Source organism: Pantherophis guttatus, chromosome 6 (genome assembly GCF_059756535.1).
Source record: "Pantherophis guttatus breed Tessera chromosome 6, ASM5975653v1, whole genome shotgun sequence".
Classification (NCBI taxonomy): domain Eukaryota; kingdom Metazoa; phylum Chordata; class Lepidosauria; order Squamata; family Colubridae; genus Pantherophis; species Pantherophis guttatus.
This window is the reverse complement of record NC_142068.1, coordinates 3484543-3507422: the sequence shown is the minus strand read 5'-3', so window position 1 is coordinate 3507422 and position 22880 is coordinate 3484543. Positions and strand designations below refer to the sequence as shown.

General features: G+C 44.8%; 1 protein-coding gene across 1 annotated transcript in view; it reads right to left on the bottom strand.

Annotated features, from left to right (window-relative positions):
• The window catches only part of PSMD1 (proteasome 26S subunit, non-ATPase 1), a 140364-nt gene that overhangs the window by 106879 nt on the left and 10605 nt on the right, over positions 1-22880 (bottom strand). Inside the window, exons 5-15 of the mRNA XM_087872018.1 lie at positions 22268-22473; positions 19940-20083; positions 17275-17501; positions 13621-13684; positions 10053-10181; positions 8877-8965; positions 8062-8140; positions 5549-5722; positions 3449-3560; positions 2479-2675; positions 1114-1209 (exon numbers count right to left, since the gene is read on the bottom strand). Of these exons, the coding sequence (XP_087728144.1) occupies positions 1114-1209; positions 2479-2675; positions 3449-3560; positions 5549-5722; positions 8062-8140; positions 8877-8965; positions 10053-10181; positions 13621-13684; positions 17275-17501; positions 19940-20083; positions 22268-22473 (1517 nt within the window). The remainder of the gene's footprint in view (positions 1-1113; positions 1210-2478; positions 2676-3448; positions 3561-5548; positions 5723-8061; positions 8141-8876; positions 8966-10052; positions 10182-13620; positions 13685-17274; positions 17502-19939; positions 20084-22267; positions 22474-22880) is intronic.

The following is a 22880-nucleotide window of genomic DNA, read 5'->3' as shown; positions in this document are numbered from 1 at the left end:
GCGGTAAGACAAGGCAGCAGCTGTTCCTGGTAGCCATTTTGGGCTCCGCGCCTTGCATTTCAGCCTCCAAATGCTCCATTTGAGAACTGTTCAAGGCTGTGGGGATCGCCAAAGCACATCACCGATCACTGCCTGAAAATGTGATGCACAGAGGCCAACAACGAGGCGTGCAGAGGCCTAAAACATGTGCTCAGAGGCCAAAAACGCAATGCGCAGAGGTGGCGATCGGCAAGCAATGTACTTTGGTGTTCTCCGCAGCCTTGAACAGCTCTAAAACAGAGTGTTTGGGGGCTAAAAACGCGAGGCATGGAGCCCAAAAACACAACCCATTGTCTGTGGCAATCTCTGCAGCCAGGAAGACGATGTGCGGAGGACGAAGGATGGGGGCCGGCGGGTGGGTGGGGCTACATTCAGAGTATAAGAGGCACCCAAATTTTCAGCCTCGTTGGGAGGGGGGGGAAAGGTGCGTCTTATACTCTGAAAAATACAGCAATTTTTGTTCCCTATTTAATGAGTCTCTTTAATGCTAACCTGGAATTGGCTCTTTGTGATTATGAATAGAATTAAAACATGTAGTTTCACTTCTGAGGCTTATCACACTAAGCCGATGATAAGAAAATGTCCCCTCTGATTAATTTCCAATTGACAAAAAAGCAACCAGCTGCCAAATTAGTAACTATGGTCTAAAGTGGGTTTTAAAACATAGTTTAATGCAATATCTGGAAGACAGTGCGCCATTAGATATGTTGCTTTTGCTGCAGAGTTATTAATTTACCACAATTCATTCATTCAATTTCTATAGCTGCCCTTCTCAGTCAATGACTCTGGGTAGCTTAGAATTTTTTTAAAAAAACTAAGTTACAATTAAAAATACTACAAACATTTTACAATCAAATAATACTTAAAAAAGACTAAAAACATCCAAATTAACAATTCAAAACGCACGGACGATGTCTCCTCGAATGGTGACGAAATGTTTGCAACCAAACGGCCAAACTTGGAGCTCAGCCCAACAGCCCAACTACCAACCTGAGCTACTAGTAGTCAAACATATTTTATTTCATTTTCTATCCCAGTTCTCCTATGGTTTACTCCAGAGTAAGGAGCACTCACCGCCACGTGTAACAGACGCCGAATCGCTTTGTTGTTTCCTGAACCGCAATAAGCCATTGCGACAGTATACATCCCCGAACGGCGGAGAATTGGGTCCTGGAAAAAAAAGGAAAGCTTGATAAATTTCATTGCAGGGGGGAAAAACAGAAAAAAATTCAGGGCCCTAATGGTGGTTTTGCCCACTGCTCAATCTCCAGAAAGGCCTGGAAAGATCTTTATCCAAAGTCCTGCCAGGGAAGAGTTGACTGAAGGACACTAACAGATTTATTGGTTATCGATAGAAGAGAATATTTGTAATTTAGAGTCGAATAGTGGGGTCCTTGGTGCTTTTTGAAGTTTGTGGTTTTCCTTGCAGACGTTTTACTTCCCAACTAGACTACATCATCAGGGCTAGACGGGAGGGGAGTTTGCTCAGTGTATATACTAATGGCTTGCCCTGTCAGTGTTCGTGGGAGCGTTGTTTTCTTCCTGGTGATTTCTCAATTAGGCTGTTATTTTGTTTTCTTCAATTTCTTCAACAGCAGCAAACCTGTGAGGTGGATTGGACCGAGAGAGAGAAGGACTGGACAAGGATCACCCAGCTGGCTTTCATGGCTAAGGCGGAACTAGAATTCCCACTCTCCTGATGATTGGCCCAAAATCACCCAACCAGCATTCATGCCTAAGGTGGGACTAGAACTTACTGCCTCCTGATGATTGGCCCAAAATCACCCAACCAGCTTTCATGTCTAAGGCGGGACCAGAACTCCCCATCTCCTGGTGATTGGCCCAAAATCGCCCAACTGGCTAAGACCGGACTAGAACTCCCAGTCTCCTGGTGATTGGCCCAAAGTCACATAACTGGCTTTCATGCCTAAGGCGGGACTAGAACTCCTAGTCTCCTGGTGATTGGCCCAAAATCGCCCAACCGGCTAAGACGGACTGGAACTCCCAGTCTCCTGGTGATTGACCTAAAGTCACATAACTGGTTTTCATGCCTAAGGCGGGACTAGAACTCCTAATCTCCTGGTGACTGGCCCAAAATCACCCAACCAGTTTTTATGCCTAAGGCAGGACTAGAACTTACTGTCTTTGATTGGCCCAAAGTCACCCAACCAGCTTTCATGCCCAAGGGGGGACTAGAACTCCCAGTCTCCTGGTGATTGGCCCAAAGTCATACAACTGGGTTTCATGGCTAAGGCGCAACTTGAACTCATGGTCCCCTGCTTTCTAGTCTGTTGCTTTAACCACTAGACCAAACCGGCTCTTGGCAATCCCTACTCATTCTCCAGAGGGCAGAAGGTTGGGGATGGAGGCTCAAAAGTCAAACATTGACACTTCCTTCTCAAGAAAAGCAAGGACATCAAAGGAGAGAAAAGGACTCACTTTATCTCTGCAGAGGCTCTCGATGAGGGCGTCGGCTTCCTCCATCCTCCCGTACATCACCAGGGCGATGCCAACCGCTAAGCCCCGTAAGATCTTCTCGTGCTGGGTTTCCTGGGCGTATCCCACCATGTCCTCAATAGCCTGGGCATTTTTAGATCCCAGCATGACCAAGCCCAGAGCCAGACCGGCTGCTTCACCTTTGGGGGTGGGAAAGAATAAAGCAGAATAAAGACAGATGGACTTTTTCGATCTGAAAAGGCTCTTAAGTCAGCCATTCAAAACCATGCCAATTTTAAGAGGTATGGGCATCAATTTCCAGAATTCCTCAGCCACAATAAGAAATTAGAAGTAGAGAAGAAATTAGAATTAGAGAAGAAATTAGAATTAGAGAAGCCAGAATTAGAGAAGAAAAGCCAGAATTATGTATGATTTATTTTATCAAATTTTAAAACTGCCCAGGGCAGTTTTAAAATTTGATAAAGAAAATAAATCATACATATTTCTGGCTTTTCTTCTCTAATTCTCCTAAATAACTGTAACAAGCCCGAGAGCCAACTCTTCCAGAACCAGGTAGTCCTCGACCTACGACCACAACTGAGCCCCAAATTTATGTTGTTAAGGGGGACATTTGTTACATGAGTTTTTTTGCCCCATTCTATCTCCTTTCTTGCCAGGGTTGTTAAGTGAATCAGTGCAGTTGATAAGTTAGTAACCTGGTTGTTAAGTGAATGTGGCTTCCCCGTTGACTTTGTCAGAAGGTCACAAAAAGGGTTCACATGACCTTGGGACATAGCAACGGTCGTAAGTATGAGTCAGTTGCCAAGCATCTGCATTTTGATCACATCGATCATGGAAATGCTGTCACGGTCGTAAGGGTGAAAAAATGGTCATAAGTCACTTTTTTTCAGTGTCAACACAAAATCACGCAGACCAAGAAATACGGACGTCTTAGATGCCGGAGCTAACTGACCTGTCACTGCGTCGTCTTGGTAAAGGTTAGTTTTCAGGAGGTCGTAGACATCTTGGCGTGCTGTTCCCATGGCAGCCAAGCCAAGCCCCAGGCTTCCCCCATGGCGAACGATCTGCAAAAACAGTAAAATGAGAATAAGCAAGAGGACCAATTTATGCTCCAATTCCAGAGAGAAGGCAGCCAAATCCAGGAATGGACTGGAGTGGACTGGAATCTGGGAAATTAGAATAGGATAGGATAAGATAGGACGAGGTGGGCAAATGTGGCTCTTTTACAACCTGTGGACTTCAACTCCCAGAATTCCTGAGACAGCCAAGCTTGGCTGTCTCAGGAATTCTGGGAGTTGAAGTCCACAGGTTGTAAAAGAGCCACATTTGCCCATCCCCGAGATAGGATAGGACCGTGATGGAGAACATATAGCACCTATAGCCATATTGGTCGGCATGTGAGCTCAGCTCCAGCACGGCCAGCTGATTTTTGGGCCTTCTGGGCCCACCAGAAGTAGGGAAACAGGCCTCCGGAGGGCCTCAGTGGGTGGTGGGAAAGGCCCGTTTTTCTCTCTCCCCAGCCTCCAGAGCCTTTCTACGAGTCTGGGGAGGGCAAAAACGGCCTTCCCCACCCCCTGGAGGCCCTCCAGAGGCCAGAAACAGCCCGTTTGCCAACTTCTGGTGAGATTGGAAGGCCCGTATTTTGCTCTCCCCAGCCTTCTAGGAGTCTAGGAAGGCTGTTTTTGCCTTCCCCACACTCCTAGAAAGGCTCTGGAGGCTGGGGAGAGCAAAAAACGGGCCATACCGTGATATCGCGTGCCAGGAGCGTGGGGGGGGGGTTTGTCATGCGTGCATGCGCGGGGGCAGGGCGCATAGAATTATGGGTGTGGGCACACACGCATGCAACACCCCCACCCTTGGCACGCGATGGCAAAAAGGTTAGCCATCACTGGGATAGGATATAGGATAGGATAGGACAAAACTAGAAACTTTATTGTCACTTTATATGTACACTAATCAACCATTATGCACATACACACACATGACAGAGAAACAACACAGTCTAGTTCGTATGTATAGATGTACATGGAGAGAAAAACAAATCTTGCGAGTTTACCAGGCGGACACCATCGGCAGGGGTGGGTTCTACTAACCTTTACTGCGCAGATCACTTCTGATGACGTCCGGGTCAGTGGGAGGAGTCTCCCACTGGCTTTACTACAGGTTCTTGCGAACCCGTCCGAACCGGGAGCAACCCACCACTGACCATTGGGAACAAAGCTGTTACAGAATCTGGAAGTCCTACTAGAAATCCTTCGAAGCCTCCTCCCAGAGGGGAGCAACAGAAACAGGCCTAAAGTGGGTGTGTGGAGTCTCTAACAAAACTTCGAGCTCTAAGCACATAGTGCTTACAATCAGCAGCCTGAATAAGGGGAAGCGAGCTTCCTATAATCTTCTCCGCTGTCCTCGCCACTCTCTGTAGGGACTTTCTATCTGAGGCACTGCAGCCACCACACCAAACCGTGATGCAGTTTGTTAAAACACTCTTCAGTTGGGCCTTCTGTAAAAAGTGGCCAGGACAGAAGGAGAAAGATCTGTTCTCCTCATCAGACACAGGAAATGGGGTTTAAGGAAGTGGTGTCTATGGAGAGGAGGATGATGACTGCAGGGTCCTTGATGCTCTCTGGGCTTGTTTTCTTGCAGATGTTTCATTACCCAACTAGATAACATCATCAGTGCTAGAAGGGAGTGGGGTTTGTGAAGAGGAGGAGGAGAACTATGGGGTCTTAAGGTGTTTTCTTGCAGAAGTTCCATGACCCAAACTAGGTGACATCATGGTAGAATATAAAATGAGTGAAAAACCCACGCCTTTCTAGTACTAATGATGTTCCCTAGTTCAGTCATGAAACATCTGCAAGAAAACAAGCTCAGAGAACCTCAAGGAGCCCTCATTAGATCTCCTGAATGATTTTGCGAGTTAAGAGGTCTATTCTCCACCTTTAATTTCCAGGATAGGGAAGAGAGCTTTAGGCCAAGTCTCAGCAGCCCAAGGAATGCAAGGCTGCCTGGCCTAAGGGCCTCCTTGAGCTGCATTAGGTATGGTGGCACGTACGTCGTTGCTGGCATTCTTCAGCTGGTTCAGCAGGTAGTCGATGATGTCGCCTCCATGGTTGGCGTGGATGAGGCCCAAGGCGTAGAGGCCGCCCCCTTCCTGATAGGCAGACCCTGGAGACGTGTCTTTGGGCAGGTACGTTGCCATCAGCTGAAGAGCTTCCTTCTCGTGACCCTAGGAAGCCACCAGAACAGAACAGAAGGACGGTGAAAAGTCAATCTCTTTCTCCTTCAAGCATTTTTCTAAAAAAGTCTTCTTTTTTAGACAGGCACCTGGCCAATATATGGCTACTTTGCTGAATGTGGCTTTTAAGAGAATCATTCTTTTATTTTTTTGAGTTGAGCAGCTTTACAAATCCAAGGAGTCATTAAGCCATTAAATAAATGACCTACAGGTTTTTGAAATCATTATTTTCAATAAAAGTCTGTGTAGGAATCTGCAATCTGCATATGTGCAGGGATTTTTCTATCTTGGATGGCAAACCTCAGATAAGGAAGGTTACTTGCACGTAAGCGCCAGGAAATTACATTTAGAAGATAAGACCCTAATTCTGTAAACAAGAGGAACAGTAGGAGAGGAAATGGGATATATGTGTATTAGACTTTAATTAAAGTCTAACATTATAAGTGCTTAAGCAAAGCAGTAATGCTTAACCAAAGACTCTAGTTACCTGGAAGATTCTGTAGCCAATGAGATGCTGCCAAGTACACTGTAACTTGAAAGTAACAAACTATATAATGTCACTATGTAAGACAATAAAGTTACCCACATACATCCTCAACCTTTGTGTGTGTGTGGTCTCTACAAGTCTGTAGAGATTCTCAATCATCCGAGTCATGGTTGTCCCAAAGGTGCTTTTTCAGGAGGCAACTGGACTTTTCTTTTTCTTTTGAAGACGTTTCGCTTCTCATCCAAGAAGCTTCTTCAGCTCTGACCTGATAGTGGGGAATGGAAGGATTTATATTCCTTGCAGACAGCTGGTCATTTCCATCCTTTGAGAGGGTCATTGAGGCCACTTGGAGATTTATCTGTGTCCTCAGGGTCACCTGAGTGATGCTGCTGGTTCTTGCAGTCTGCAATTTTTTCCTCTGGAAATCCATTCCTACTCCCACACCATTCAAAGGGGGTTCACCCCAAATAGTATAGCTAAAAGATAAAACCTCTCAAAGGATGCAAATGACCAGCTTTGTCTGCAAGGAGTATAAATCCTTCCGTTCCCCACTACCCTGTTAGAGCTGAAGAAGCTTCTTGGATGAGAAGCGAAATGTCTTCAAAAGAAAAAACAAGAAAGTCCAGTTGCCTCCTGAAAAAGCACCTTTGGGACGATTATTTTCACTGTTTTCAGGCCTGTTGCTTTGTTTTGTTAACTAAACTGAACGCTTGTGAGGAAAAGGAATGTATTAAAGTTAACGTATCTGATAGGTAGAAGTAGGGCCAAAAAGGCATTTCTTAAATAGAAGATAAAACAAAAACTCTACCAAGATTACCAGCACTGTTCCTTTGTTTAGAGTTTATGAAATAATTCTTTAAAAATTGGCTCTGTTGCGGAGGTCTAGCTGCAATTGCTTATACCCTGTAACCATATGCTTTCTCCTAACAATCACAACTGGCACATTAAAAACTTTTTTTTTTTATTCTCCCAGGATCCCCATAGATATAAATGCACTCATCGCATGTGGACGTGTAAAATTTCTTTCCACCATAAATGTACGTCAAGTTCCCAAATTATGAAGGGGTGTGCAATGAAGCCAAAGTGTATAGTACTTGTTGTGACCCAGGCCCAAGTTAAGTAGTAGGAAAATCAGTCCGTGAAAAAACAAACAAACTTGATTCGAACAGCTGAGAATTACTTCATTCCCAGCGTCTTTCAACTAAATTAAAGCAAATTCCTCCCAACACAAATTCCTCAGTCCTATCGCAAACCTTGGTCCAATTAGGCAAACTGCCAAAGGCCTTTCTTGGCAAACGTTCAGAAGTCACAGATACAAAAATAAATACAAGATGTAGACGAAGGAGAAGACGAAGCTACCAACGTTATTTTCCGGCAAAGCCCAAACGCCGTTGCTGGTCTGTTTTAAGCCTTATGGGAAGGGCCAATCATCTCTTGACCCTACTCCCGACTTGTCCTCTTTGCTTGAGCTGCTCCTGCCTTCTGGCAGCTCTTCTCATGTGTGCACTAGGAACAGGCTCCTCCTGTTCCTCTGCCTCTCTGCTGTCAGCCTCTGGAGGCTCCAGGGTCCGCACCTCACTCCCCGATGGCCCTGGCCCCATCTCTGCTTCCAATGCAGAGCCCTCATCCGGGCCTTTCCCAGCCTCCAGGACTGGCCCCTGTTCTTCCTCAGCCTCATCGCTGTCCGACTCCGCTGCCAGCTCCGCAGGCTGCTGGCGGACCACAACAGTACTCTAACTACGTATCATGTGAGAAAGATCTCTTGAATCCTCCTTGTCTGAAAGCTAGATCAGAATTGAGAAGCTGGGGAAAAAAATCAAAACGAAAAACTTGGTTTTGTTACCTTATGAATGACCCCAAGGCTGGCTGTAGCAGTAAACTTGGCCCAGTTAGTAGCCCTCGCAAGCCACTCCAAATTATCTCTGCGGAAAGGAAATGGAAAATTAAATCTGGGTTTTTTAGAAGAGGCAAACAGTGCTTAGATGTTAGCAACTGAGGCCAAAGGGATCTCAGTGTCAACTCGCAAAGCATCCGTGGCCTGCTCTCGAGTTGCCATAGGCAGGGGGATGGGAAAACCGAAGAAGCAACATGGCAGCCAAAGACAGGAGCCCATTCCAGACATATCTTTCTCAAGGCTGTCTCCCAGGGTTACCCACAGCGGAGGGGAGTGATCTCTACAACCCACCAAATTGCTCCGTTGGCGAATGTGATTGATGACACACCCTGGGGGGAGGGGGGAACGGATTAGGGCCGTAACGTGGGTCAAAGTTGGCTTCATTTGGGTACGTCTGGAGGCTCACGATTTAATTAGGGCATTTGTCGGAACCCTGACACTCAGCTTATCTCTTTGGCTTCACTAGTTTTTGGCTCTGATGAAAATGCAGTCATGAAGCAGCTGATATCAGCAAGTTCTTCCTTGCGCGTCGACTACCGGGAGAAAGACGAGCACTGAGACAAGATTTCTGCTTCAAAACGTGTCAAATACTCAATTTGATTCGTTCTGAAGCAGTCGAGTGACAAGATATGACTGTACAGAGACAGATCCAACCCATGCACCACCCAGAAGTTCTATCAAGTCTGTTCCTGTTTCACATGCAAAGTCTCTGCCAGCCTCCATCGGTCCAACACACCTTATCCTGCCCCGCTATGTGCCATTACCTAAGGAACTGGTCGCTAGTTGTTCCACAATGCATGAAGGAATTGGCGATAACTGTGGCGGTGTGACACACAGAATTCCGCACCGCATCCTGGAGAAAGAGGAGAGCAGAAGGTCATAGCGACACAAAGGACACAACAGAGCTGGCAAAATATCATTTGTAAATACAGGTGTCAACTTGCAAAGCTTTCAAGTTGCCATGAGCAGGAGGGAGGGAGAACTGATGGAGCTGATTGATTTCCCTAACTGAAACTACATTCCACAGATGCTTTCTTACCGCAATCAGTAGGAGAGTGTTGGGTTTCACAGCCAGCCAAAGTGGTTAATTGGAGAATGTGGTTTATGACATAGGAAGGGAGAGACAGGGTCATAGGGGAACGTAAATCTACGTGGGATTAGTTCTAATTGCATCCGAATATTGCCGAAGTGATTCTCCTAATAAATGTCTGTGTTTCTTTTGAAGTTTGGCTCATGGCTCATGAATTAATTAGGGCATCTTTCGGAAACTTCACAAAACAAGGTTGGGTCTCCCTTGAAACTTGAAAAGCTAAATGAAGGAGTTCAAAAGAGAAAACGGTGGGAATTGAAGAGACATTTTTGAAAACTGTAAATCCAGGACGTTAATATTCAGGCTAAAAATGGTCTGTTACAATTACCTTACAGCATCTTATTTTATGCTAAAATGTTTTATTGGGACAATTCAATTAATAAATAGGGAATGATTTTTCTAAGAAAAAAAATGGATGAATTTAGACATACTGAGCATCAAGATCAGCTCTCTGAGCTTGGTTTTTCTTGCAGGTGTTTTATTACCAAATTACGTAACATCATCAGTGCTAGAAGGGAATGGGGTGTGCAGAGAGGAGCGGGAGGACTGTGGGGTCCTTGGCGCTCTCTGAGCTTGGTTTTCTTGCAAACGTTTCATTACCAAACTAGGTATTATCAGTGCTAGAAGTGAGAGGGGTTTGCAGAGAGGAGGAGGAGCAAAACTGTGGGGTCCTTGGTGCTCTCTGAGTGTGGTGGTTTTCTGGCAGACATCTCGTTACCAAACTAGGTAACATCATCAGGGCCAGCATCTTCAACCTTTCTGCAAATCTTTCAAAGTGTGTTGTTATTCAGCCTTCAGGCATGTCCCAAAATGAGGACAAATGCACCCACCCGTACACAAGAGGCCTTACCTTTGTGTTTTTAAGAATCATGAGGTCCGTGTTGTTGTTTCGTATTAAAAACTGGAGGTGCAATTCAATGGCCATTTCCCCACTTAAAATCTTTATCATTTTTGGAATCTGGTCTTTCGTTCCGGGACTCTACATATGGGAACAAACAGAGTTATTTATCTCCTTTATTCACTGGGCTTCAATGTCCTGTTCTGTCCCCAATCCCACGCACACACACCAACAGACGTTCAAGAGTTAAAGACCAAACCAGCCAGCAAAATCCTTTTCCTTATGATAACAGAACTTGGCAACAACCTAGTGGCTGCCTGCCAAGAGTTTATTACTTACGAAGAGGAGAGATAACTTCTCTCCGCTTCTGATACATCAAAAGAAACAGCTCAATAATTACAGAGTCAATCAAGTCCAGAGATAATCCAGCAAAGTCTATAGCAAAAAGTCCGGCAATGCAGAATGGCGTGGAAGCTTTCAGCTTTGTTCGTCACAAGGTTAGAGTGACCACCACGCTCCCTTTTATACCCTGTGGGGTGTGGTCCAGTGACTCAGCTTAATCTCGGGCACACCTTTTCTTCTGTTGCGCGCGCTTATCTCTGCGACACTGGCGTGGATCCAGCCAAGACTCATTACCCTCATCACTGTCCACCTGTGGCTGCGTGGACGTGCTTGGCCCCGGCCCTATCTCTTGCCCTTCGGCGGACACCGAAGGCACTGCCAGAGAGGAGGGTCCTGGAGAGGGAGGCCTTGCCAACTCCTCTCCTTCACTCTCGGAGTCCTCTCCTGCCGATGACATAGGCTCAGGTAACGGAGCCACAACATGTCCCTCCAGTATTCATTGACTCAAGAGTGGCTTCCATTGTCACTGCGTTCTGTGTTTGCCAGCCGAGCTTCCATCCTAAGACTTACTGTAGCCTGCCAGAGAACTTTATCACGTCTCTGTAGCAACAGAGATAAGACTGTCTTGTGATTTCTGAGCTACGGCGCATGTCCAAGTTTGAGGAGAAAACTTCCTGACTTACTTTTTCCTTTGTCTATCTGTGTTATAAAACTGCCGGTAATGATGTAGTTAGTAAGTTTGTTTTGTTTCTTTATAATAAAATGTTTCTTAGAATATATTTCGGGTTTTCTTTCTTTAAAGTATACAGCATGGAAAACAAGATCCATCTGTCTCTAATTAAGTGCAATTACCCCAGGGGAGTATCGAAGCTGATTTACGTTTCGACATCCATATCCTTTTCTATAAGGTTAACAACCAACTCACAAATCTGTCCCAGGAACAATTAAGGAAGTCAAACGGAAAACAGAACACCACACCTCAAGAGGGAACACTTCAAGACAATGGCAGAAGAGGATTTTAGCTCAGGGTTGAGCTGTGGGGGTCATTGGTGTTCTCTGTGCTTGGTTGTTTTCTTGAAGATGTCTCACTACCAAACGAGGTAACATCATCAGTGAAAAAGGGAGAGTGGTTTGCAGAGAGGAGGTGGAGGAAGGGGGAGGAGGACTGTGAGGTTCTTGGTGCTCTCTGAGCTTAGTTTGCTTTCTTGTAGACATTTCATTACCAAACGAGGTAACATCATCAGTATTAGAAGAGAGGGAGGTCTGCAGAGGAGGAGGAAGAGAAGGGGGAGGACTGTGGGGGTCCTTGGTACTCTTGGAGCTTGGTTTGTTTTCTTGCAGAAGTTTTATTACCCAACTAGGCAACAGCATCAGTGCTGGAAGGGACTGGAATTTGCGGAGTGGAGGAGGACTGTGGGGTCCTCGGCATTCTCTGACGCTGGTTTATTTTCCTGCAGAGGTTCATTACTAAACTAGTACTAGTACTGATGATGTTAGCTAGTTGGGTCATGGAACGTCTGCAAGAAAAGCACCAAGCTCTGAGAGCACCAAGGACTCCACAGTCTTCACCTTCCTCCTTTCTGCAAGCCTCCTTCCCCTTCCAGCACTGATGTTACTGTTCTGCCCCAGCTACGGACCTCAAAGAACACAGCACACACAAAGTCTGTACAAAACTGAATTTACTAAAATAACTCAGTCTTTTTCAAAACAAAGGCTGTTAATAAACTTTCTTAACAGCCTACAAGAAACCAAAGATAAAGTAATCACAATCTTACTATGGTTGGCAGAAAGCCCAGAAGCAATTTGCAGAGAATCCAGACACGGAGAGTGAACTAAAGTTGTTCCCTGCAAATTGCTTCTGTTGGAGTTCCTCCTTAAATAGGCTAAGGGAGTGGCCAATTAGCCCCAAGACTTACTCTCGAGGAGACCTCCTCCTGAGGAGCCACTCCTGCCTTTTGGCAGCTCTGCGCACCCGTGCATCGAGAAGAGGCTCCTCCTCTTCACTTATGGGAGCTTTTGGAGGTTCTGAAGGCCCTGGCGGAATCCCCGCCTCTGGCACCACATCTTCTCCAGCCTCCTCACTGTCCAACTCGAGCGCCAGCTGCACAGGCTGCTGACGCAGCACCACACCAGCCTCCTCGCTGTCAGAATCAGCTACAATCCACACAGGCCGCTGATGGGCCAGAACAGTTACATAGTTTGGTAACTGGTTTAGCTCAACAGACAGAAGCACTATAATTTAACACCAGCTGTCTGCAATTAAAGTAAGATCGAATCTCACCAGGCTCAAGGTTGACTCAGCCTTCCATCCTTTCTAAGGTAGGTAAATTGAGGACCCAGTTTGTGGGGGCAATAAGCTGACTTTGTATAAAATATACAAAAGTATGAAGGCTATTGCTTAACGCACTGTAAGCCGCCCTGAGTCTCCGGAGAAGGGCAGCATATAAATCAAATAAAATAATAATAATAATAATGAGATGTCTGCAAGAAAACTACCAAGCCCAGACAGCACCAAGGACCCCACATCTCAAGACACCGTCTGTCCCAAAGGTTTCCTGAAGAGAGCACATTTTGATGGCCTTCCTGAAGTTCAGATGTGGGGCGGGATGGTGGGACAGAATGAGTTCAAAGAATCTCCTGAAAATGACGTTCCCTGAGTAAAGGAGCCCAACCTTACTGGATGAACTTGGGATCAAAGAAAGTCAGAGAACTATGATTGCCAACTACAGTTTTACAGCTCTGGAGTGTTGTCTGTACTCAGCCAATGGAGGGTCATTCAACAGATCCCAATACAGGCAATCCTCGACTTCTGACCATTCACTTAGCAACAGCACTGCAAAAATAAGTGATTTCTGACCGGTCCTCGCACTTAAAACCATTGCAGCATCTACACGGTCATCAAAATTCAGATGCTTGGAAACTGGCATGTACTTACGATGGTTGCTGCATCTGGGGAGCAACGTGATTGCCGTTTTGTGACCTTCCTAGCCGGCTTTTGGCGAGCAAAATTGTTTGGGGGGGGGAGGCAGTCTTGTTTAATAACCATGCGATTCATTTAACAACCATGGGAAAAAACAAAAAACAAAGGTCTTGTAATTGGGTGTGAGACTCACTGAACAACTGGCTCGCTCGGCCGCAGAAATTTTGGGCCCAACTGTGGCCTTATGTCTGTAGTTTAACAGGCCGTGTGGGATCACGAAGAGGAAGCTGGGAGTAAATTTTATACGATGACACTTACCGCCTGAGCTGACTTCACGGAAGCGACGGGGCTGCCTTTCTTCTCTTCCGTCTCCATCAACTCTCTGAAAAACAAAAACAAAATCTCGTTTGCTCTCTGGCTGTTCCCCGGATTGTCCTGAGGAGACGAAAAAAAAAATAAAAAAATAGAGGCCTAAATCTTTTATTAGCGCCCCCCCCCCCTTTGAAGGAATAAGCCATCCTACTCGCCTTGAGAAGGGGGCTGGACTAGATGACCTCCTAGGTCCCTTCCAACTATGTTATTCTGTTACTAGAGGCCATTTATATCAAACTTCAATCGGAGGGTCTCCTGCTTGGGTGGGGGGTTGGACTAGATGACCTTCAAGGTCCCTTCCAACTCTATTAATCTGTTCTCCTTAGATTAATAGAGTTGGAAACGAACTTAGAGTCGAAGAGTCGTTAAACGAACACGGCGGCTGTTCTGTTAGCCTGCTTCAAGTCGGATGTACAAACTCCACCTGGGGAAGGTAGAAGCTGCTGTTGACCTTACAGGTAGTCTTCGACATACGACCACAATTGAGCCCAACATTTCTGTTGCCCAGCGAGTCATTTGTCCCAATGAATTTTGCCCCCTTTTACGACCTCTCTGGCCCAGGGTTGTTATGTGAATCACTGCCGTCAAGTCAGGAAATCTGTTGTTCAGTGAATCTGGCTTCCTTGTTGACTCTGCTCGTCAGAAGGTCGCAAAAGGGGATCACCTGACCCCGGGACATTGCGACCGTCATAAATATGAGTCGGTGGCCAAGCGTCTGAATATTAATCACGTGATTGTGGGGCTGCTGCAACGGTTGTTAAGGAGAGGAGCAACCTGGAATGAAGGAGAAGCTTCCTGACAGGGAGGACAATTAAACAGTGGAACGACTTGCCACCAGAAGTTGTGGAGAGATTGGACAGTCACTTGTTTGAAATGGTATAAGGCAGGAGTCCCCAAACTTGGCAGCTTTAAGACTTGGGGACTTCAACTCCCAGAATTCTCCAGCCAGCATAGCTGACTGGAGAATTCTGGGAGTTGAAGTCCCCAAGTCTTAAAGCTGCCATGTTTGAAGGCCTCTGACATAGAGCATAGCTGGCTGGAGAATTCTGGGAGTTGAAGTCCACAAGTCTTAAAGCGGCCATGTTTCAAGGCCTCTGACATAGAGCATAGCTGGCTGGAGAATTCTGGGAGTTGAAGTCCACAAGTCTTAAAGCGGCCATGTTTGAAGGCCTCTGACATAGAGCATAGCTGGCTGGAGAATTCTGGGAGTTGAAGTCCACAAGTCTTAAAGCTGCCATGTTTGAAGGCCTCTGACATAGAGCATAGCTGGCTGGAGAATTCTGGGAGTTGAAGTCCACAAGTCTTAAAGCGGCCATGTTTCAAGGCCTCTGACATAGAGCATAGCTGGCTGGAGAATTCTGGGAGTTGAAGTCCACAAGTCTTAAAGCGGCCATGTTTGAAGACTTCTGACATAGAGCCTAGCTGGCTGGAGAATTCTGGGAGTTGAAGTCCACAAGTCTTAAAGCGGCCATGTTTGAAGGCCTCTGACATAGAGCCTAGCTGGCTGGAGAATTCTGGGAGTTGAAGTCCACAAATCTTAAAGCGGCCATGTTTGAAGGCCTCTGACATAGAGCATAGCTGGCTGGAGAATTCTGGGAGTTGAAGTCCACAAGTCTTAAAGCGGCCATGTTTGAAGACTTCTGACATAGAGCATAGCTGGCTGGAGAATTCTGGGAGTTGAAGTCCACAAATCTTAAAGCGGCCATGTTTGAAGACTTCTGACATAGAGCATAGCTGGCTGGAGAATTCTGGGAGTTGAAGTCCACAAGTCTTAAAGCTGCCATGTTTGAAGGCCTCTGATTTATATCAACACTCTTGATGGCAACCTAAAAAAAGGCAACTCATGCGCTCCCCAATGGCATTTTAAAATATTAAACCAAGAGATTTAGGCTAAGAATTGTTAAATGTATTATGAGTTAAATTGAGATCGAAAGTGGGTTAATAGAAGGGTAATTGTTTTGATTAAATAAATAAGAGTTAACTTTTTATAAGATGGTAATAGGGGAGATAGGTGATTTAAGATTAGGTATTGTTAATAGTGAGGATTTAAGGTAAGAATTGTGAAATGTACTATGAGGTATTAATTGAATTAAGATTTAAGTGGGGTTAATAGAAAGGTAAATGTTTTGATTAAGTAAACTTGAGTAATTTTTTTAAAAGATGGTATTAGTTGAGATAGGTGATTTAAGATTAAGAAATAAGCGTTATGGCAAAATAGAATATATAAAATCTTGTTAAAGATGGGGGGAAAAATGTATAAATCGATGAGCGGATCAGGGCTGTTCCAAAAAGATGTAATTTGTGTGTTGAGAAAAATAAAAATAAAAAAACTTTTTGCAAAAACAAAAAACAAAACAAATTAAACCAAGAGATTTTGCTGATTATAATTACCTCAGTCAGCAAAGTAGCACGTGGAAAGAAAGAAAAAAAAAAAAAGCCCAAGAAACAAGACCAGTAAGTTGATTTAGAGACAATACAGGTAGTCCTCCACTTACAACAGTTCACTTAGTGACCGTTCAAAACTTACAACGGGACCGAAAAAGTGACAATTTTTCAGACTTGTGACCGTTGCAGCATCCCCTGTGATCACGTGATCAAAAATTCAGATGCTTGGCAACTGATTCACATTTATGACGGTCCCGGGAAGGGGTGTGTGTCATGTGATCTCCCCTTTGCGACGTCCTGACAAGGCAAGTCAACGAGGAAACCAGATTCACTTTAACGACCGTGTGACTAATTTTAACAACTGCAACGATTCGCTTAACAAACGTAGCAAGAAGGGTCGTAAAATGGGGCAAAACCCCTTAAGAAATGTCTCACTTAGCAACATCAATTTTTTGGGCTCACTTGTAAGTCGAGGACTACCCCTTAACGAGCTAATTTGCATCTTCCACAGCTGCAATTAAACAGGTGACCCTGTGTTGTGGCCCGTACGCGGCCTGTGCAGCTGGTAGCTGATTCCGACAGCGAGGAGGTTGGTGTGGTGCTGCGCCAGCAGCCTGTGCAGCTGGCACTCGAGTCGGACAGTGAGGAGGCTGGAGAAGATGTGGTGCCAGAGGTGGGGATTCAGCCAGGGCCTTCAGAACCTCCAGAAGCTCCCATAAGTGAAGAGGAAGAAGAGGAGGAGCCTCTTCTCGATGCACGGGCGCGCAGAGCAGCCAAAAGGCAGGAGAGGCTCCTCAGGAGGAGGTCTCCTCGGGAGGAAGGCTTGGGGCTAATTGGCCACTCCCTTAGCCTATTTAAGGAGGAACGCCAACTGAAGCAATTTGCAGGGAACAACTTCATTCACTCTCCTTCGCGTCCTGATCTTAGTTCTCTGCAAATTGCTTCTGGGCTTTCTGCCAATCATAGTAAGATTAAGATTATTTATTCTTTGGATTTTTGTAGGCTGTTAAGAAAGTTAATTAACAGCCTTTGTTTGGAAAAGACTGATTTAATTTAGTAAACTAAGGTTTGTACAGACTTTGTGTGTGCTGCGTTCTTTGGGGTCCGTAGCTGGGGCAGAACAGACCCCTGTACCCCTTTTTCCTGCCGTTTGCACAATGTTGCTCATCCTGAAAGGGTACAGCACGATGGGTTATGTAAGGATGTATGTCTCACCCTTCTTTTTCGGGCACGGGCACCGTCCCCGTGTTGGTAGATCCGGGCACGGAAGCGATGGGGGTACCAACGCTGCGGAGGTTCTGGATCACCGAGGAGAGGAACTGCTGGCTGGCGCTCTCGTACAAGTCGAAACAGATCTGGTAAGCCATGAGGAGGTTGTCCTCCTTCACTAACTTCTCCAGGATGTCGCTCACGGCTTGTGGGTCATCCAAGAAAATGAGACACTGCAAGAGGGAGGCCAAAGACCGAGTTTCAGAAGTCGTCAGCAGTGACGTCTTACCCCTCAGAGGTCGTCTTCGAATTACAACCATTCATTTAGTGACCGTCAGAGAGCAATAGCACTTATATTCCGCTTCACAGCCCTACTCTAAGCGGTTTACAGAGTCAGCCTCTTGCCCCCCCCAACAATCTGGTTCCTCATTTTATCGACCTCAGAAAGACGGAAGGCTGAGTCAACCTTGAGCAGGTCAGGTTCGAACTTCTTACTGTGGGCAGAGTCAGCCTGCAATACTGCATTCTAACCACTGTTCCACCACAGAATTAAAAAAGGAAACAAGAAGGGAATGGAAAAGAGGGGAGGAGTAGAGAGGGGAAAGTAGGGGAGTTGGGAGGTGAGAAGAAAAGAAAAGAAGAATGGGAAAAGGAGAGGAAGAAGGAAGGGGAAAGAAGAGTAGGAGAGAGTAAGAAGGGGAGAAAGAAGAGAGGAGAGGGGAAAAGAAGTAAAAAAGGAAAGGAGAGGAGGAATGAGGAAAGTAGAAAGAAAAGAGGAGAAAGAAGGGAAGAGAAAAAGGAAAGGTTGTAGTAAAACAAAGGAAGGAAATGGTAAAAGAGCAGACCTGAACAATTCATTGATTAGCTAATAGAAGTTGAAGAATAAGATGAACCAACAATGTATAAGGATGAATAAAAGACTGTACATTTAAATATGTTGATGAAAAATAAAAATAAAAAATATTTTCAAAAAAAAAGGAGGGAGGGGAAGGAAGGAAGGAAGGAAAGGAAAGGAAAGGAAAGGAAGGGCACTAGCACTTAGACTTAAATACTTCACAGTGCGTTTACAGCCCCTCTCTAAGTGGTTTACAGAGTCAGCCTCTTGTCCCCAACAATCTGGGTCCTCATTTTATCCATTTCGGAAGGACGGAAGGCTGAGTCAACCTGGAGCCTGGTGAGATTTGAACTGCCAAATTGCAGGCAGCCGGCAGTCAGTAGAAGTAGCCTGCAGTACTGCACTCTCACCACTGCGCCACCGCACCTCCTAATGTTACGATGGCACTGAAAAAAGTGACTTATGACTGGTTTTCATACTTACAACCTTTTTCATTATCCCCGCGGTCACATGCGACCCAGACCAATTCCTCTTCACTCCCATGTGACCCAGACAAGCCAAAAGGTTGGACACCACCCATGCTTTAGAGGGAAGGAGCCAAAAGCGATACAGGCAGCCCTCGACTTACGACTGCAATGGAGTCCCAACGTTTCTGTTGTTCGGTGAAACGTTGGTTAAGTGAATGGTGCCGTTGAACGACCTTTCTTGCCAATGTTGTTAAGTGAATCACCACGGTTATGATAGTCACACAGTTGTTAAGTGAATTTGGCTTGTCAGAAGATCCCAAAAGGGGATGGCGTGACCCCCAGGAGTCTGCAACCGTCATAAATATGAAACGGTGGACAAGTATCTGAATTCTGATCATGTGACCGTGGAGATGCTGCAATGGTCATAAGTGTGAGAAAGGGTCATGTCGCTTTTTTTCAATGCCACTGTAACTTTGAACGGTTATTAAATGAACTGTTGTAAGTCAAAGAGAGAGGGAGAAAGATACAATGATAAATAAATAGATTGATGATAAGACTATCTATGTCTGTTTGTCTGTCTCTGTCTGTCTACAACCATCTATTATCTCTTATCTCTCTCTATCATCTATATCAGGGGTCTCCAACCTTGGCAACTTTAAGACTTGTGGACTTCAACTCCCAGAATTCCACAGCCAGCAAAGCTGACTGTGGAATTCTGGGAGTTGAAGTCCACAAGTCTTAAAGTTGCCTAGGTTGGAGACCCCTGATTTATATCTATTTATTTATCTATCTTGTCTGCCTGTCTGTTTATCATTTTGGTCATTGGAAGGAATTAAAAGAGGCATGCTTAAAATTAAGGGAACTTAAATGACGGCTGTGCCCAGTTCTAAAACACAGCCTTCAATCTAATTTTTTAGGTGGTGAGAATATTGCGAATATAAACATCCCAAATAGAATGTTTTTGTTGTATTATTACAGGTAGTCCTCCACTTACAACCGTTTAGTGACCATCTGAACTTACAACAGCCCTGAAAAAAGTGACGTATGACCGTTTTTCATGCTTATGACCATTGCAGCGTCCCCAGACACTTGGCAACTAACTAATATTTATGATAGTTGCAATGTCCTGGGTGGTCAGTCAATTCACAACCGTGTTCCTAATTTAACAAATGCAGCAATTTACTTAACAAATAGGGCAAAGTCGTAAAATGGGGCAAAATTCACTTAACATCTTTTTTTTTTAGCAATGGAAATTTTGGGCTCAATTGCAGTCATAAATCAAGGAGTACCTGTATACCCATGACATTATCTGAACAACCTCCATCTCATCCACCCCTCTCACCTTTGCACAAGCATCTACACAACCCACCTGGCACACGTTGATGAAATCGGGCTTCTCCAGATTCATGTAAATTTTCACCAAAACTCTCAACACTTGATTGCGGAACTGTTTATTTTGCATCAAAGACATGCAAAGCTTTAAACTGTAGGCCAGCATTCCTGGAACATCGTTCTGCCAAAGCAAACACACAAAAAAAGTCACATTATTTTTCTCCAATGTTTTAATGTGTTTAACGCAACAGCCTACCAATCCCTTTTCTTAGAGCTTTTCTCTTTCATCCTGGAGAAATATGAGAAAAGATGAAATGAGTCAAGACCAATCAAGAAAGTCACTCCAACATGGTTTTAAATAATAATTCCTATAGCAAAATTACCAATGAAACAATTAGATTAACCTTGGCAACTTGAAGACCTGTGGATTTCAACTCCTGGAATTCCCTAGCCTGCCATGCTGGCTGGAGAATTCTGGGAGTTGATCCATAAGACCTGTGGACTACTGGGAGCTGAAATCCACAAGTCTTAAAGTTGCCTCAGTTCGACAGCTTAGATCAGGGGTCTGCAACCTTAAATACTCAAAGAGCCATTTGGACCAGTTTCCCACAGAAAACACCAGGATCCACAAATTTATTTATTTATTGGTTCGATTTATATATGCCGCCCTTTTCCGGAGACTCAGGGCGGCTTACAATGCGTTAAGCAATAGCCTTCATACTTTTGTATATACCTGCTTAGTAGGGCTTTCGGCTCCCCCTAAGCGGTGTTCTTTTTTTATACTTTTTATACTATAAAAAATGTTGTACTATAATTTTTTCCCCTTTTTAAATGGGAATTTTAAATTTGGTTTTAAATTATTGGGGTTTTAAAATGGTTCAGCCAAATTATTTAATTTGTTTTATCTCTATTTTAAATTTTGTATCTATATGTTTAATTTTATGGCTGTTCACCGCCCTGAGTCCTTCGGGAGTAGGGCGGTATATAAATTTAATTAATAATAAATAATAATAAAATATACAAAGTCAGCTTATTGCCCCCACAATCCGGGTCCTCATTTTACCTACCTCGGAAGGATGAAAGGCTGAGTCAACCTTGAGCCTGGTGAGATTTGAACTTGCAGTAATTGCAGGCAGCTGGTGCTACTTAACAGCACTTTAGTCTGCTATGCCACCAAGGCTCATGGCACATGAGCACATTCTACATGCAGGATGGAGAGTATTTTGAGGTGTGGTGAAATGAAACTTTCCAAAGTGAAGCTCTGCAATCCATGTGTCTTTAAAGGTTGAAACACACTGGCCTGAACTGTCCCAAGGGTGTTTTTTCAAGAGGCAACTGGACTTCGTTTTTTCTTTTTTCTTTGAAGATGTTTCGCTTCTCATCCAAGAAGCTTCTTCAGCTCTGACTGGATGGTGGGGAAGGGAAGGATTTATACTCCTTGCAGACAGCTGGTCATTTGCATCCTTTTTAGAGAGTCATTGAGGCCACTTGAAGGTTTGAAAGAGGGGTGAAAGAGGCCATCGATGTCGAAATTGAGCAGCCCTCTCTCAACAGTGGGGGAGGGATACAGCATCATCTATCTCCAGTCTACAACACAGTCCTTTCAGCAGCTCCCAGAAGGCTCCACACCCATTTGCACCACTCAGGTGACCCTGAGGACACAGGTAAACCTCCAAGTGGCCTCTAGGACTCTCTCTCAAAGAATGCAAATGACCAGCTGTCGGCAAGGAGTATCAATCCTTCCATTCCCCACCATCCAGTCAAAGCTGAGGAAGCTTCTTGGAGGAGAAGTGAAACGTCTTCAAAGAAAAACCAGAAAGTCCAGTTGCCTCTTGCAAAAAAAAGCACCTTTGGGACAACCATGACATGAATGAAGGAGAATCTCTAGACTGGTTTGGAGTATTTATAATGTGGTTTATGTCAGCATTCTGATGCTGCCATAAAAACATGAGGCTTGACTTTTCACTTACTTATTTTCTCTGTAGATAATATCCCCTAGGAGATGGGATGGGAGGGGGACATTCCTGTGGGCTGAGGTCAGAAGCTGGGGAGCTGACTTGGAAGATGGCCAATGAGAAGATGAGAATTGGGGAATGGAAAGGGAAGGATTTGGGGGTCAGAGGGTTAGTATCGGCTACAACGAAGTCGGGGCCAGATCTGTCATACTCAATAAATGGAATATTTCAGCAAAGATTAATTGTTTGGGAGTGCAATTTATTTGAGATGACATCGAAACCTGACAGTTTGTCTGCTGTGAGACGGGCAGCCATATAATTTGCTTAAACAAACAAAGTGTGCAATGCATTCAAAAGCGATACACATATCCTACACGGCACCTCTCCCCAACAATCCCGCATTGACCTACCGATTCCAAAATGGTTTTCTCAAAGATGTCCAGCCTGCGGGTCTCCAGGGCTATGCCGATGGCCTGCTTGTACTTGTGATCGTCTAAGCAGCGCTGAAACATCTTGTTCACAATCCCTTCCAAGCGGGGGTCCACGGCTTTCTGGGCCCCTTCCGCCAAGTCCGCATTTTCCACACACTGTTTGGTGTAGTGGTCGATGCATTTCGCTGAGAAAAGAAAATATCTCCTGTAAACTTTTCTATAACCGCAAGCAAAGAATTATGGACAGAGCCCATTAATCCATTGCTCCATTAATTTTCAAATGCTCCATTAATTCATCGATTTCCACATGCTTCTAGTTGCATCATACAATCCAACTAGAATTTGCTGCAAATTATTCAGATTCTCAACTACTAACACAAGTAAGAAAATACATATGCCTCTAATACTGGGTCCAGAACTCAAATTTCTGCCAATCTCAATTTTCATGCTTTAAAAACAACACCCAAATCAATTATATAGCATAAAAAAAAGGGATGCTTTTTCCAACATGTCTTGTCAATACTCAAGATAAGGGTTGACCTCTTATTACCCAAAGCTGGCTTTTCATATTGAAATATTCTTTGGAATATTT